The 16728-nt window shown below is 42.3% G+C and overlaps 1 protein-coding gene across 1 annotated transcript in view; it reads right to left on the reverse strand.

The window, feature by feature from the left end:
• Nucleotides 1-16728, reverse strand: part of LOC139665453 (protein unc-13 homolog B) — a 200352-nt gene that overhangs the window by 66336 nt on the left and 117288 nt on the right. Inside the window, 4 exon segments of the mRNA XM_071544463.1 lie at nt 357-576; nt 3425-3499; nt 5866-5941; nt 6371-6420. Coding sequence (XP_071400564.1) covers nt 357-576; nt 3425-3499; nt 5866-5941; nt 6371-6420 — 421 coding nt within the window.

Here is a 16728-nt window from a genome sequence, read left to right on the forward strand (position 1 = left end):
TCCCAGTCAATCCAGTCACAAGCCTGTCTCCCTAACCGCTACAGTAGCACCCTACAACTGTGACAAACCTCACCCACAAAACTCAAACATAATCCAATTGTCCCCATATTTATCCAACAGTATTGGCCGCAACAGCAAAAAAAATAACACCATTACAAGAACAAGTGTGAACATCCCAAAAACAGGCACTGACTATAATTAGCATTTTAATAATAATGCAGCATTCAATCAAGAACTGTTTCAGATCTGCTGTATCCCTGTAAGTAAAAGCTGTAGGGGGAAGAGTGAGACAAAAACACACCCCTACCCACCCAGCCACTGGTATAATACTGTAGTAGTTCAACAGCTCTACTCACTCTGCAGGCAGTCGGCGTTCAGCAGCTCCTGGCATTTCTCGTGCACTTTGACCCCGCACTCGGCACAGCGCATACCCTGCCGGGCGATGCCCCACAGCAGGCCCTCGCACTCGTAGCAGTAGGTGGGCGTGGTGGCGGTCCACACCTCAAAGTTGTGGGGCGTGGTGCAGGAGATGGGGTAGATCAGGGCCTGCAGCGTCTTCTTGTACACATGGCTTTTCTGTTGGAGCGAAGGGGGAGAAAGAGGAGGGAAGAGGGACGGAGGAAAGGTGGGAAGGAGGTGAGAGGTTGAAGGAGGGAAACGGGGAAAGAGAGGGAGAAAGAGAAAAGGCCATGAGAAGTTTAAGAAGACATGCAAGGAAAGAATAAACAGGAAATATAGAGGAAGAGAGAAGGAAAAGAGAAAGAGAAAAGGCATGAGAGGTTTGACAGGAGAAAGAGGAAATAGGAGAAAGAAAGAGAGAGAAAGAAATAGAGAAAGGTGCAAATGGTTTAATGAAGGAATGAGTGGGAGATAGAGAGTGACAAATAAAGAAAAGAGTGGGATGAAGTGTGAAAAAAGGTGAATATGGACAGTGATAACCAAAACACATACAGGACAAGATAGTGGACAATAAATTACACAGATACAACCGAGCAGAGGGAGAGGCTTGGCGGTACAGGAGGGCAGGGGAGGTGAAGCGAAAGAGAGAAACCATCGCTCCACAGGCAGAGAGGACACCTACAGCTCCGCTTGATTTGGTCAACACAGAATTCATACTACTGGCTGTGTGACACACACACACACACACACACACACACACACACACACACACACACACGCACACACACTCACTCATACTCACAAACACACACAAACAAAAGGAACATCTGTCTCTTTGTCAGCTGTTGGCTCTGGTTTTGGTCAGCTTTGTTCTAATTGTTAGTTTTGGTATTTGGCATTGGTTGTAATTTGTATTTTTCAGTCCTGTGCTTTTGTCTGATTTTATTGCCTGTTTTACTTCTTTGCCACTGGAAAGCACTCTGTAACTGTGAAAAGCGCGTTTATCACTACTACTACTACTACTACTATTATTATTATTATTATCATAACTGAAATCCATCTTGGACAACACCTCTCACCCTCTCAACAACGAGCTGATGCAGCTTCATAGTACCTTCATCACTCTGAGGTTTACCAAGGAGCAATTCAAGCACTCGTCTGTGCCGACTGCCATCTGTACAATGCTTCCTCAGTCAGCTAGCAGGCGGCTGAACTGCACTGTCTCTACCAACTCCTCTGGACTGTTTCATCTCTTCCTATGCTCTGGACGACTCTGTACTGGTCTGCGTTCATGCAAATGACCTGCACATTTTGTGTCAACAAGCATTTGACAGATGGTGACGTGCAGGAGGTGGCCAAGTTCAATGTCAACCCAAACAAGCGTTTTCCAAATATGATATAATGGCACAGTAAAAATTCTCATTAAAACAGCTTTGGAAACAGTTTCAAACTGATATCAGAAATATATTTAGGTCCTGGTTTCACAAAACAAAGCAGTTGCTATGACGACTATGTAGGGCGTCTCAGCTTTCACTTTGGTGCTTTATTTACATGGGTTTTCAGCGTTGGTGTAGTCCTTTGTATCAACATCTATTCAACGTCAAAATGTCTGCTGGGTGTCTGTGTATATGAGCCGGGAAGAATTTATGGACGCATTTCTGTGCAAATGCTACTTCCATCTGTCAGTTCAGTCTGATAATGGAACAGCTAACCATGCACATTTGTACATCTGGATACATTTCTGTGTACAGCATATGCTACATCAGTCTGTAAATAGAGTGAATGGCTGACAATGCACATCTGCGGGTTCTGGGGACATTTCTGTACATGTTGTATGTTACCTGTACTTTGCGAGTTTGATCATGTGAATAGCATAGAATGCACATCTGGACACATTATGTATACAGTATATGTTCTTCCACCTGTATACCCTCCAATGTGAACAGCTAGCGATGCACACTTGCACATCCACACTCATTTGGAGAGCCAATGGTGTGTATTTTTGCATATTTGCTGTAAATTGTAGAACTATGAACTACAAACATCTGCTTAAATGTAAATCTGTCAACAAAGATGTGGTATCTTTATTTTCTAGTTACTGTAATGCTCACTATGTTCTAATTACCTCCACCAAGGAGGTAATGTTTTCACCTGTGTCTGTGTGTTTGTCCGAAATTAATTATTTTTCAAGTCAATTGGCCAAAAGGGGGCGTGGCGGTGGGCGTGGTCTTCCACAAAAAGGTGCATTTTTGTGCATTTCAGAACAGATTCACATAATATTACATTTGACAAAAGGTTGTGCAGGGAAGAAGAACTGGGCTTTCTTATGGTTTTTCTAATGCCTTAGAAAAAGCCTTGTCGGGTGTAGTCAGACTGAGGTCTGTGCTCTACTGAGCACATTTTCTAGTTATATGAAGTATTATCTTTATAACTTTGTAGCTGCTCTTTTCTTATCTATATCCAAATCTTTGCCGCTGCAATGACCCACTTTCCCCACATGGATCATTAAAGTTTCATCCAATCTAATGTAATCTAATCCTCATAATTCTTATCATAAGAAATACATTTGTTTAACACTTTACTTGATATAGTTACACAATGCCTTAAATGAACAAACAGCTATAATAAAGGGAAGACTTGCTGCTGGCTCCATTAAAGCCTATAGCTGGCTATGGCCGACTCAGCAGAACTGGCTGAGGCTATATTGGATTCCTAACAAACAAATTAACAGTGCTACTACAGCATAATGCCAGCAGGAATATACTAGGTGAGAAAAGTGGCAGAAGGAGTTTTTGTGTGAATGTGTGTGTGTGCAAATATAAGTTTGTTTGGATCCCCATTAGCCGGCATCGAGTTGACAGCTATTCTTCCTGGGCTCCACCTAACCATAAAATCACATCTGCGCGCGTGTGTGTGTGTGTGCGTGTGTGTGTGTGTGTGTGTGTGTGTGTGTGTGGGGTGTGTGTGTGTGTGTGTGTGTGTGTTTGTGTATGTGTGTGTGTGGCATATGTATCTGGCCACTCACAAGCTCCTCGTCCTTCAGGGAAGTCCGTGTGGCCAATGTGTGGGCGAGTCCAGCTTTCCTGGACTGTATCATGGACTGGAAAAGAGAGAGTGAGAGAGAGAGAGAGAGAGAGAGAGAGAGAGAAAGAAAGGCAAAGAGAGAGAAAAAGCAAGAGAAACTTCAGTAAAAATGTAGGAAATCCATTCTCTCTGTGATATCTCTCTTCTACTAGGACATGAAAACTAACTTGATATAACGTAAATAACACAACACACACACTTTCTCTCTCTTTGTCCTTCTCTCTTTGAACACACACTTTGAAGAACACACACCACACATCTCTCACACACTCACACATGTCTGTATGACTATACTTGTGAGGAACTTCATTAATACAATCCTTCCCTAAAGCCTACCATGGGTCTCATAAGTATAGAAACACAAGAACACACCATATCAGACATGAACACACTTTAACTTAATTTATTGTATTTCCTTCATTTATTATTTATGCATTTTGTTGTTTTGTACTATTCTCCTCTCTTGGGTTTTTCACGATGTTTGTCTTATTGGTTGCCAAGTTTTTTTTTCTCTCTCTGTTTTTAGCCCTCTGGGTTTTTTGTCTCACCTGCACAGTTTGTATTTCTTTTCTTCTCTCTCTAGTCTTTCTCCAATGTTTTTTTTTTTTATCATTTGTGCTAATACATAAATATAATAAACTAAACATAAACTGTACTATTGCCCCAGGTTTGCCAAAAACAGCAGAGACCCTGCATTTCTCTACAAACCTCTGGGTGCTTTTGTGTTCAGACTTCTGCTCTTGAGAGTGTGATCTTCACTCTTTGGATTATTCGCTCCAAATCAAAGGACATACATTAAGTTTCTTAAATCAGACAAATCAAGATGAGTCAAGTTCCTCAGGTCATCTCAGCGACTGGATATGCAAAGCTTTCACCAGTGGGATGATAATTGAGAGCCAGTGGGTGTACATTTCAGCCTCCCTATAGTACTTCAAAGTAAGTCAGAGAGAGTGGGACTAAACTGAACATTTATCATGATTTGTTTGTTTAGAGTGGGATCTGTTTTTCTCAGTAATGGGTCTTGCTGAATCACAGCAAGACAAAACAGTTAATTATGTTACTTCTAGCTAAAACACCAAATCAAAGAAATGGCTGGGGGAAAGCTGAAAACATTCACATGAAGGAATTGATTTTTTATTTTTTATGTCTGCCAGAACTCTCAGGTTACGTTTTGTAATGCAGGAAAACAATGACTGATACCTTTGTGTGTGTGTGTGTATGTGTGTGTGTGTGTGTGCACATGCTCATGCAAGACCAGACAGCAGATCGAAATGCATTGCTACAATCAGGATGATTCGGAGAGTTTTAAACAAAGCAAAACCCTAGCAACTGAAATCTCACTTCTGTCTTACTCACCATAGCCTGCGGGAAGAGGGAGGGAGGGAGGGAGACGAGGTGTGCATAGAAAAAGAAGAAGAAGAAGAAAGTAAAGGTTAGAGACAAACAAACAGGCTCCCCAGTGGCTTTCACCTTGAATCCAGCTGTTCAGCACTTGTAAACGGCTCATGTTATTGCACAGTAGTTGCTGCGTTACTACAGTGGACAAATAATTCTTGAAGGCTACACAGTAGAGACAAATTAGCTGATTGGGACGTAAAACTCTGGTTTCTCTCAACCAGCTAGTTAACCAGACAATGCCATGCACCTTCCGACATGGAAGCAAAAGTTAAACTGAACTTTTTACCTTGGGTTGTGTAGCTTCCTGGCCTTGATATAACCGCAAAATCGATGATTCTGTTATCTGTTGCTTTGGTAGAGACAACTGGAGAATTGTGTTTTTTCGAAGGAACGATGGAACAAAGAAAGTAGTACGTTTACCAATAATTGTAAATAGGCAAAAAAAAAGGTGTGAGACAGGACTTTGACATAGCAGATTCTGCCAAATCTGCTATGTTTTTTCACAATTATTGGTAAACTTACTATTTTTTTCATCCCATCTGCATGAGTTTCCTGTGACTGGATTTTGTTGTTACACTTGTTAAAAAAATGTTTAATAAACATAAAGAAAGCGATTCACTGCCATTGTATGTGCCAGTGAATCGCTTCCTGGAAACAGAAAAAAACAAAATTCTCCAATCTCCAGAGAATCGTTGGTGTTGGGGTTATATCATGTCCAGGAAGCTACACAACCCAAGGTAATACCACAGTTCAACATCACTTTAAAGAGGCATTAAGTAATCTATGGCCTTTATTAACCTCTATTAGGGTCCAGAAAGAATTGCAACAAAAACTGATAGAACTCATCTCCTCCTTACACAAGTCTCTGGCAGTGTATACTAAAATTACTAGTCAATTTTGCTAGAAAAACATCGGTATCTCACTATGTTTAAATTAAGGGCTGGAGGTTAATTAAATGTCTGGAGGTGGTTGGTGGGTTCTCACCAGTTCACTGACAAGGGGGATGGGCCTCCTCTTGCGGAGGTCAGGCATGCTGTCGATGCCAAAAGGCGTGCTTCCCCTGTAGACAAACACACACATACACACACAAGCAAATGCACAAATGCTCTGATCAATACTTTAACACATGAGAATGTAGTCAATCAACTCAATACTTGATAGGTAATCTCTAAGTGTGAATCCAAATGAGGCTGTTTGCATCTAGTGATAGTGATGTGGCCATATTTTTAAAAGATGTAACACACATCTAATGAGTGACACAGGAAATGTTTCGTTGTCAATTGCATTTAGTCATCCAAAATGTTTTTAATGCATTTGGTATTAATGCAATGGTATTAATATTTTACATACTTTCAGTATGGCAAAAAAAAATCCTGGTGCAAACACTGTATCAGGCAACCATATATTCTCTGTCTGTCTATTTTTCTCTCTCTCACGAACACACACACACTCATTCTACACACATACATACACACACATACATACTAACCCAGGCTTAGCCCATGGGTGCTTGCTGGGGTCACCATCTTGATCTCGGCTCTGAAATAGAGATCACAGGTCAGGCATTTATCCACTTAAAGGTTGACAGGCTTTATTGAATTCATGATACTGGAGCATGCACACACAACAGCATGGGAGAGATGAGAGAGTGAGAAGAAAAGAGAGGAGAGAATCATTGGGATTGGGCAAGGTTGGCTGAGTTTCAGCAGTGCATGCAAAGGTTCCAATCAATTCCAATCAATTATAAGGGTCCCTCGCATAGATGAACATCATAAATCGGGTGTCACCTTGTAAAGCAAACACCTACCAGATCACGGACGCTCCCAATAAACACACACTGAATATCGACCTTTACCTAACAGCATCAGTTTTTTTGTCTGACAGCCAGCAAAGAAAATATCACAGAGACAATAACAGAACACACAAGCATGGAAGCCTGACACACTCGCCATCAATATTATTTTTCAGCAGTATTGTGTGCTAGTCAATACTGGCCTATTCCTATATGGTAATTCTATATTTCTGTTTGAAACAACTAAAGCATCTTTATAGGAGGCAGAGGCATTTAGTTTGACATACAGTAAAACCTAGAAACATTATAAAGCATGAGCTCCAAATTCATACAAAATATTACCATAATGAAGGGAGCATTTTCCTGAATCTGAAGAAAAGGAATATAAACACAGCATACAGCAAAAATAAAATGAAAGAGGTAATTAAGCATGTTTCAGACATGCACATGAACAGGTACAGAAAGACCAGCTTCTGTTAGGATGTCATATTCATACAGTTTAGAATAGTACAGAAGCTACAAAAGAGGTAACCTGATCTCCTTCTCGACTTCCATCTGAAAAACAGCACAAGAGAGAAAAAGAAACACACAGAAAAGAAAAACAGTCATCCACTAGTTTCACCATGTGAAATAACAAGACACGCCCTGGATAATTCATTTGTTACAAATGCTTGGGTAATGTTAAAAGCAGCGCCGCCGTGGAGTTTTTCAGATAGATGGGGTCTGAGGTCATAAATGTTTCATTAACATGTATAATTCATCATGAAAATGACTCTTAATATTTCCCTTCCTCTTCCTCTTTAATGTCAGCCTCGCTTTCCAGGGAGATAATTAATGTTTTCTAATTCAGCAAATGGCTACTGCTGGAGCCTCTGAGAGGAGGGAGGAACTAGTGAGTGGCAGGTGATACATTACTCTAAAGGGGGTATAAAAGTACAGTATCAGCAAAGACCAGTTGGTAAATACCCAAGGGTCCTCTCTGTATGGTGGATTATTCAATACCACTGGGTTAAAATACTCAAAGAACAGTTCTGGCGATTATGCCCCTATCAATGAACACATCCCACTGTAAATGGGGGAAATGTAAGCGACTCTTTAACCACCAGAGATGAAAGAGAATTAGCAATAATGAAGGAGAGGCTTTGATCAGAGAAAGGTAGCATGGAAATGGAAAAGGAAAGTTTTCTAGCAAACAAGCTAATAGTTTTATGGTTACAGAAAGATACATAATATCCATCAGTTTCTGCACAAAAACAAAAAAGAAAATGAGCGATTTATGGCCACCTCAGTAAATTAAAATACAAAAAACACCATTACTGTTTTAGCCCGAGGGCTGGTTAAAGTATGAGTGTGAATAACTACACAGACAGAAAGAAAAAGATACTGCAAGTGTACCTCTCTTTTATCCTTTGACAAAAAATGAATAAGTGATGATACATTCACCGAAATAAAAAAGACAAAAAAATCAGAAAAATGGAACAAAAGCTCATTCCAACTTAAAATCCAATGAATCCAGTGATGACTACATGCGGTTTGGCGATAAAGAGACAAAGCTACCTGGATCAAAGTCGTCCTGAGAGAAGGTGGACATGGTCATACTGGCCAGGTTACGCCTGGTCTCCCTCTTCTCCCGCAGGATCTGTTGGAAGCTCCTCAGGCACTTCAGCCTACGTGCATCCATCTCGCTTATCTCCGGGGGGCGCTCTGCTGCATCTCCCTCTGCCTCTCCCTCTGCCTTGCCCTCTGGGGCTGTAGCAAAGTCTGTGGCAAGTTGCTGTGGCAGCGTTGCCTCGGCTTCTCCCTGCTCCTCTGGATGTGCTGCAGGCTCATCAGCCGAAAAGGAGATCGAGAGGGATTCTGCAGTGGTGCATTGCGAAAGCTGGGCTTTAATGGGCAGATCTGCAGGGCCGTCAGCAGAGCCCTCTGCAGGGTGGTCTATAAGGCCATCAGGTGGGCTCAGTATGGCAGTGCTGCTGGAGATTGGGTCAGGGCAGATAGGAAGTTCTTCTGGGCATTGGGGGAGCTCATCCAAACAGGGAAGAGGTTGGCAAGTATCTGCAGACTCCAATGTAAGGCTGTTGTTGGCTTCTTCAAGCAAGGGCTCCACAGGACAAGGTTCTGATTTTCCTAGAATACTGTTTTGGCTCAATTCCTCTATGACATTTCTATCATCTGCATCTGCCACATCATCTTGAGTAGTTCCTTCAGCTGCTTGGTCAAATGCTGCCCCACAACATTGAGGGTTTGTAGGCAACTCAGCTGTGGGCAGGTCAGAAGGCATTGATATTTCAAACTCTGTTTCTTCCCCAGGACTCTGGGCTCCAGTTACCTCAAGCTTACGTAATGCTCCCCGCAAGGCAGAGCTGAAATCAAGTACAGCTCGGCCTATGCGCTTCACTTTGAAACCAACAGTTTGGACATCTACCCTGTCAGAATGAGGGAGACTGCTTTCTGGGCCTTGGTTACCGGCCTCAATCTCTTGCATGAATTGTGCATCCAAATCAGCCACAGTGGTGGATAAGGATGCCTCAGCCCATGTCACTGCTGCAGACCCTTCATAAGCAGAATAAGTATCCTGATAACTATCAACTTGACAATCAGTGGTATAGCCCAGGTCAGTTGATTGCCCATAGCCAAATTCTTCCACTTCTCCAGCATGTCCATCAACTGAATGGTAACCAGAACTCTGTGGGTAGGAACAATCAGCAGTACAGTCATATCCCACACTGGGGCTTTCAAGGTGGGCATCTGTCGGTTGAGTCCCAGGCTGTGTCTGAGGCCTTCGTCTCCATGACTGCCACTCCTCTCTGCTAGAGGTGCTGGCAGGGGAGTTGTAATGTCGTCCAGAGTAAACAGAGTGATGTTCTGAGCTTCCTGAGGAGCACTGCCCCAATGTTCCATATCCTACTCCACCTCTGTAGTGATCCCAGCTCCCAACTCCTTCACAGCAAGACAGGCTCTCTCCTTCTTGCTCTTCCAGACTACCCTCCCTGAGGTAAGCAGCTCCCCTATGCCACATAGATTCTCCAGTGGCATTGCGTGGTGGTCCAGCACTGCCCCAATGTTCCTCCCTATCATCAACTCTATGCTGCCTCCTACCATGGCTAGATGATGGCCTCTCTAGGTCTGACTCAGACTTGGAGCTGTGGCCAGAAGATAAAGAGCTGGTGCTTGGACAGTCTTGACCATCCTGTCGCTCAAGGTAGCCAAAACTGAGCTGTTTGGCTACAGCGCCGATTGGGATATCTGAGCTATGGTCAGAGGTATCCTCTGGTTCTTCCAGCTCTTGATGATCCACTGATTCAGCACTTGGGGACACAGCAGACCCCTCTGCTCTGGGCAGTGGGAATTCTCCATGGATGCTATGGCGCTCATTACAGACCGGGGGGCAAACATTTGAATCAGACACTGCCATTGTACTCCCTAAACTGCCATAGGCACTAGCAGGCCTTCTGCGGGGGGAGGGTCCATCTCTGCACCCTATTGCCCCAGACCAGGTACCTGCATGTACCCCTGCACCGGCCTTGTTGCCAGAACGAATGCCCTCAATCTCCAACAATACAGCATCTACACAGGATGATACCTCCTCAACTGAGCCTCGAACTGAGGTCAGGTAATCCCTAAGGTCGGAGATCTCCTCCTGGATCTTGTTGATCCCCCTCAGCTCTTTCAGGATGTGCTCAATGATGGCACTGGACTCCTCCTCTTTATCTACCCCTAAGTCTTCTTCATCCTCTTCCAGCAGTGTGCCCGGGAGAGCTCTGTTGAAGTTGTAGTCCACACAGTCACCTGTAGAATATGGTCTCTTTGGACGAATACGGGGTGGAGCAAAATCCCTTCCTGTTGCCCCTGCAAACTTAGTACCATTCATGTCTGGTCCAGTCGGGTTGTGGTGTGGGGCGGCTCGCTTCTGCTCAGGAGCTGTCCGAATCCCCCCCTCGAAGGAGGCTCGTTTCTGATTTGCCAGGGACCTGCTGCTTTTGTGCTGCAAGGTGCATGGGATTCTTACACATCCTTCTCGGTTCAGCTCCACCTCTCCTACACAGGGTGGCCCCACAGCCACTCCATGTCCCTTACCGTTGGACACTCGTGGAGAGCAGGCTTCTGCCCTGGGGCCAACCTTAGCATATATGCCTCTGTGCTCTTTCTCTTCCTCCTGTGCCTCCCCCTCCTCATCCTCCTCAATGCCTGCATAATAGAGGTGGGGATCTGGGACATGGTGGTCCGTAGACCCTTGTAGGAGGCGATGGATTTTACCCCGTATGACCAGTGCTACCCTGGGGTTTGGGGCCCTCTTTTTGGGCGGGTGGACTTTTGTCTTAGTGCCTCCTTTTGGGGCAACACCTGCTCCATGTTGTCCATTGAAGCGATTCCTGGAGAACATCTTCTCAACAGAAAGGGTAGTTCTTAACTGGATCCCCACATTGTTGGTGGGAGTTACATTCAAAGTGGTGCCACTATCATAGTCCAGTAATAAAGCCTAGTGGGAGCTTATTCAGCCTTACAACTGAAGGTCAGTGGTCCATGACTAAAATGGGAAGATAAAGATGAAAAACTTGAAAAACACTAAAAACACTATAATATATTTGCTAATATCTCAAATGAAAAAAAAATGAAAATATTGAAATAATTACATTACATCCCTAATGAGGATAAACCATGTCACCTTCATCACAAAACACATCATCAGTAAAACCCTGTTCAGATTTAGTATGTCAATTTTAAAAGTATAAAACCAATGAAAATATTTCATCAAGAGGGCAAGATTAAGATATAGCAATTAATTTCTTCATCCAAACTTAATAAAGTGTTTCTGAACACATTTTCTCTCCTTGCTCAGTGACCACAAGCAACATATGCATAACATGGTCAAGACAGTCCATTCAGCCAACTGTAACCTTTAGAAAGCGAAATAGATAAAAACAGGTGGTAGTTGGAAAATGCTATATTATTCCTCAGAATAGCATATTTTTGTCCATACTAATCCAGGGAGCTCACAGTTTGTTAGTGGAAATTAACATTTATTTGAGTAACTGGATTAAATTACTCTACTACTACTACTTACTTATTTAAATTAAATTACGTTATTCTGGGGAACTGAGGCACAGAGGAGCACTTGCATTCTAGTGCCAGGAAATGTCTAATTCATCTTCTGACCATTGTAGGTCCTTTTGGAACTATGATATTACTGTCAAATGAACCCTTCAGAATAGGAGCTTCAACCACACTGACCATGTCAATTAAGTAGTGGAGAGCAAAGTTCACCTGATGATCCTCAAGAGGGTCGTTAGATTGCTGGGGAGTATATGCTGTAAATGTACATTAAGAAATGTAATTCCCAAGGGTTTAGAAAAGGTAACATTTAGAAAAGGTCTTAAAGTTTTAGAAAAGGTAAATGGACTATAATTTGCCATGTATTTTAAATAAAAGGAAATTAAAGGAATTACTCAGATAATGAGCACTGCATGAATCTTTGAGGTCCAATAAACCTGAAATGGAAGTGCATCTCAGTGACGCATGTTCCAGTGCATCTGAAGGGAATTCAGTCCTCAGGGCTTTTGTAACTGTTAAGTACAAGTAATAATGAAAGGACAATTTCACTGCTGAATTAAAGTTGTACCTCTTGGGCACAGATGGCCCATGTAGTTGCGCTGAATGATATGGTAATTGTCCTTTCCCAATCCATTTCAGATGCTAAACTGGACATCTCCAAATTTCTGCTGACTACTGCCTACAGTAAGATGGGCATCTTCAACAAATAGTCTCTCTCACTTTCTCTCTCTCTGTCACACACACACACACAAACACAAAAAAAAATTGCACACACCCACACACACAGAATAGTATGAAGATGCAAACTCACATAAAATGTTTTCATGCTGATACCCTTAGTGCTTCATAGGTTTATTACTCATCCAAACCATGACGGATGTTGAAGCTCGTCTTTGAGTTATCAATAAATTCATTCAATAGTTGTATGAGGTTCAGCCCATCTGGCCAAGCAGTGATTCATACTGTCAAAATGTCACCATGACATCCACATTTGTTCAGGTCAGAATTCAAGAGAACATTTGACAGGAGCATTTCCTAAACCACTTACAACAACTGACGTACATTAACACCCATAAACACATGGTAATCTGTACGTAGTGAGAAAGAAATTTGTACTGAAGGAAAATAAAGAGAGGGCACTTTAAAATTGGCTTGAGGCTTTGTACAGGGACTTAAATGGTGACCCATTACCGTCACACAATAGGCTTAATCCTGTTCACTGATTGGCTTATTGATCAATTTCACACCCTGCTGAACCAGGTGTGAGTACCAAAATCAACCACTGAAATTAGGGCACACACAAAAAAAAACACACTAGGCAGACTGTTCATGATGGGAAAATCAGTAGCCGGATATCAGTGGTCACTCTCAGGTTGGGCATGATAAGGTGAGCCAGTGTTTTTTGCCCACATGCAAGCCCAGGCTTTAGTGGAGTTTGTTTTGGCATTCTCAATGCTCAAATTTTGGGTCTCTAGTTTTTACTCCATTTTTTTTTTTTTAGCTAAAACCGGCTGGTTGTAGGGAATGGGTGGAATTTAGCAATCACATGCTAAATTATGAATAAAAACATTCAGAGCACATGGCACTCTTTGCCTTTCCTCTCGATGAATGTTGCCGTGTAGGCGGTCTAAATGGAGTGGAGTATTTGACAACTACTTCATATTTCAAAGGGGGAAATATCTTCTAACTCTATGTAAGTTAATCATGGACACAAATTGAGGCTTATGTTAGAAGGTCTAAGCACATGTTCTACACACTCCTTAACCACTGGAAAGCTGTTGGTACGCAATAGATTTTGTATTCAACAAGCAGTTAGTATGAATTGGTCTTTTGACAATTAATGTGAAAAGCATTGAATTTAACAACACACGTGTAGCTTAAACTGACATCAGGGAAAATTAAGGTAATACTTAATTAGAGAATCTGGGAGAATACGGGAGGAAACACATGGGAAACTTGAGTCTCAATGTCATGTTTGTATCTCAAATAGCAGATTAGGTTTTGCTAGCACTCCAACTCTATTTAGAAAGGTCAAACTGATCTTTTGCTGGGTCTTTCCGGAACTTACTGACAGCTAGCCCAATTGTTAAAATGAGCATCACACACACCAACAACCAGTGGAAACCAATTGCGGCTAACTGCCTCAAAATGCTTCAGTTATTCACTCAATCATTCTGGATGATGTACACACAATTTACCAGTACATGAGATCTGATCCATTGTACCATTTAGGTATTTTAGGTGAGCACCTATGTAGAAACCTGGCCTGGATTTGTAGTGTCAATGAGGTTATTACATTTAAAGAGAGAGATGTGATGCACTCAGCTCAATATGCTTTTATCAGCCCAAAACCTTTCTAATGCGAAAACATGTGATCACAAACCTACAAATGGTTTACAAACCTGTACTTTTTTGTGTGCATCTTGCTGCTGCACTTTGGAGCAATCTCCAAGAGCAATCATTTGAAAAATGAAGTTATACATAGTGTATAACAGTGCATGAAGGGGGATTTCTTCAATGGCTACCATTGTACAGTATGGGAAGGACAATCCCACTGTGAATATTGCATCAGGCAACCACTCAACCACTCTCTCTCTCTCTCTTTCACACACACACACACACACACACAAACAGGCATGTCCTAGATGAGAAGCACCTCACGTCACCCTCTCCCCACTAAATCATATCCCCTCTCCAATATTCGTTCTTATTGCTTGTAAAAATCCTTTCCATTTCTTTCCTTAGCTCTTTTTTTTATTTATTTTTTTATTATTTTCCTAGTACTTCTCTTTTGCATGATCATTCTACAGTCACAGGATTGTCAGGCCACCATGGCTCTGACCTTGAACTCCTTACTATTTGTTGCTTTTAATGTTGATGACCTAGGCACTGAAGCATATTCTACTGCTGCACTCATCATAAGTCGCTTTGGTTATGAGTGCCAGCTAAATGGCTTAAATTTAGACGTAACGTTTATCATCAGACAACGGACATCATTAGTAACTTTGAATAAACATGAGTGTCGCCTGGTGTAGACAGAACAGGAGTGCCCATACTTTTTTATGTCAAGGACAAAGTGGATATGTGTTAAGCCACAGTCGCTTCTTTGGCAAGATTTTGTCCCGGTGACCCCTATTTGAAGAGGTTTTTTTAATGCTAGATAGGATTTACAGAATTTACACTGTAGCTGGGGAGATCATCCGAGGAAAGAGTGAAATCTCTGATCAGAATATTCATTCTTAGCCAGTCTTTATCCTGCTCTATCACTGTGCTAAGTTCTAGTAAATTAAGTAATGGCAAAGTTTAACTATTCCTAATTTTGCTGCTGGTATAGAAGAAGAGTTGGGAAAGCTAGAGTAGGAGGGGAGGAAATATACTGCAGTCAAATTTAAATCAATCTCACCCTGAGGGCAGAAGAGCCACCACATTAAGGCAGATATGGTCCAACTTAGATTACATAAGTTACCGCACTGTAGAAACTTTCAAACTGAAGTACTGAAGCCACTATCAGACACACACACACACACAATGAGGCTGTCACTTATACTTCTAAACGTATGAATAACTTCACTGCCAAACAGTCTCGTGTCAATATAACATGTCAATCGCTCAGTAAAGCCTCGGGGTGTGATCACACCTATAATTTGTTTTACGTTGGTCCGAACCATATTGAAAAGTTTACTTTGGAACATTTTTGTATTTGTTTTGTTTAGGTTCACACTGCCTGAATACAAGCGAACCAGGACTTCTAAACGTCTCATGACTCACAAGTTGCTTGTTTATTGGACAGAGTTTTGGTGACTTGTCATCCGGCGAGATTAAAGATTTTGTCAGATGGGGAGCGGGGGAGTCAAAACAAATCCGAAGCTTTAACTATGGACTTTTCTGTGCTCTTTGCCATAGTTTATCATCTCTGGTCTTCATACCAGGTAAGAACACAGATGTCAATATCCATCCTTATACCCCTGAATCCATATGGATCAACAGTCGAACAATGGACAACATACTCATAAAACCAGATGGGTCATTTCCTATAGTTAATATGATTATGTTCTCACTTGTAACAAACCGCACTACAGTCTGCTTGGAAATGGACCGAGATGCTCTTTTTCAGGCGGTCTCGGTGCGATTATTGGGTGCGCACCTGAGTTCGAATGGTTTTGTTCTCACCTGCCCAAACGAACCAGACTAAAGGAGAAAATGCACCGGAGTTCGATTGAACCGGTCCAAACATGTTTGGTGTGAACGCACCCTTAGATTTCCTAAACCTTTTCTCTCAGCTCCATCAGACATATTAGTTCAACACAGAAAACCTCTTGCTTTGCGACATCACCACCACTGCTTCACGAATATTACAAAACCTTTTTTTTCTGGGAGCTGTGTGTCTGTCAGTGTGTATTGGGTGTGGAGAGCAGCTGGCTGATAGCAGGCTCCGACCTCGCATCATTCCCGTCCAGCCCTATTGATTAGTGGGCTACAGGAGGCATGGCAGGCAGTTCTGGGCAGGTGCAAGGGTCTCTTAGCCATGTGAAGACTCCCAGTCCTCCATAAATATGATGCTTTCTCTCTTTCTCAGTGCAGCCCATTCAGACCCAAAGCCCTCATTATCAAAACCCAAGGCCTGCAATTAACATTAACATTACAAAAGATCCTCTCCGCTCCTTTTCATTATTTCGTTTATTCATATCTTGCTTTCCTTTGTCGATTGTTCCTTCCTCTCCTTTCCTTTATATTTTTTGATCCCCTATATCTTATTGTTGGCAACTCTCTCTTGCTTTCTCTCTCTCTGTCATTTCACATTGGGCACAAGCCAAATGGGGAGATTTTCTGAGTGAGTGTGGGTTGCAGTGCCAGCAAAATGACAAGGAGACTTTACTTTGGAGATTTACCTCTTCCTCCCCAGTAAATTGTGCTGCATTCACGTCACAGAGGAAAAATGGGATGAAAACTTGTTACTACCACTTAGAAACGTTTGTGTTTAACTTGCTGGAACGCCCACATCC

This window comes from Centroberyx affinis, unplaced genomic scaffold (assembly GCF_046629955.1).
Source record: "Centroberyx affinis isolate AG114_WGS23_722 - 3 ecotype Tasmania unplaced genomic scaffold, CSIRO-AGI_Caff_v1 ptg004590l_1, whole genome shotgun sequence".
Lineage (NCBI taxonomy): Eukaryota > Metazoa > Chordata > Actinopteri > Beryciformes > Berycidae > Centroberyx > Centroberyx affinis.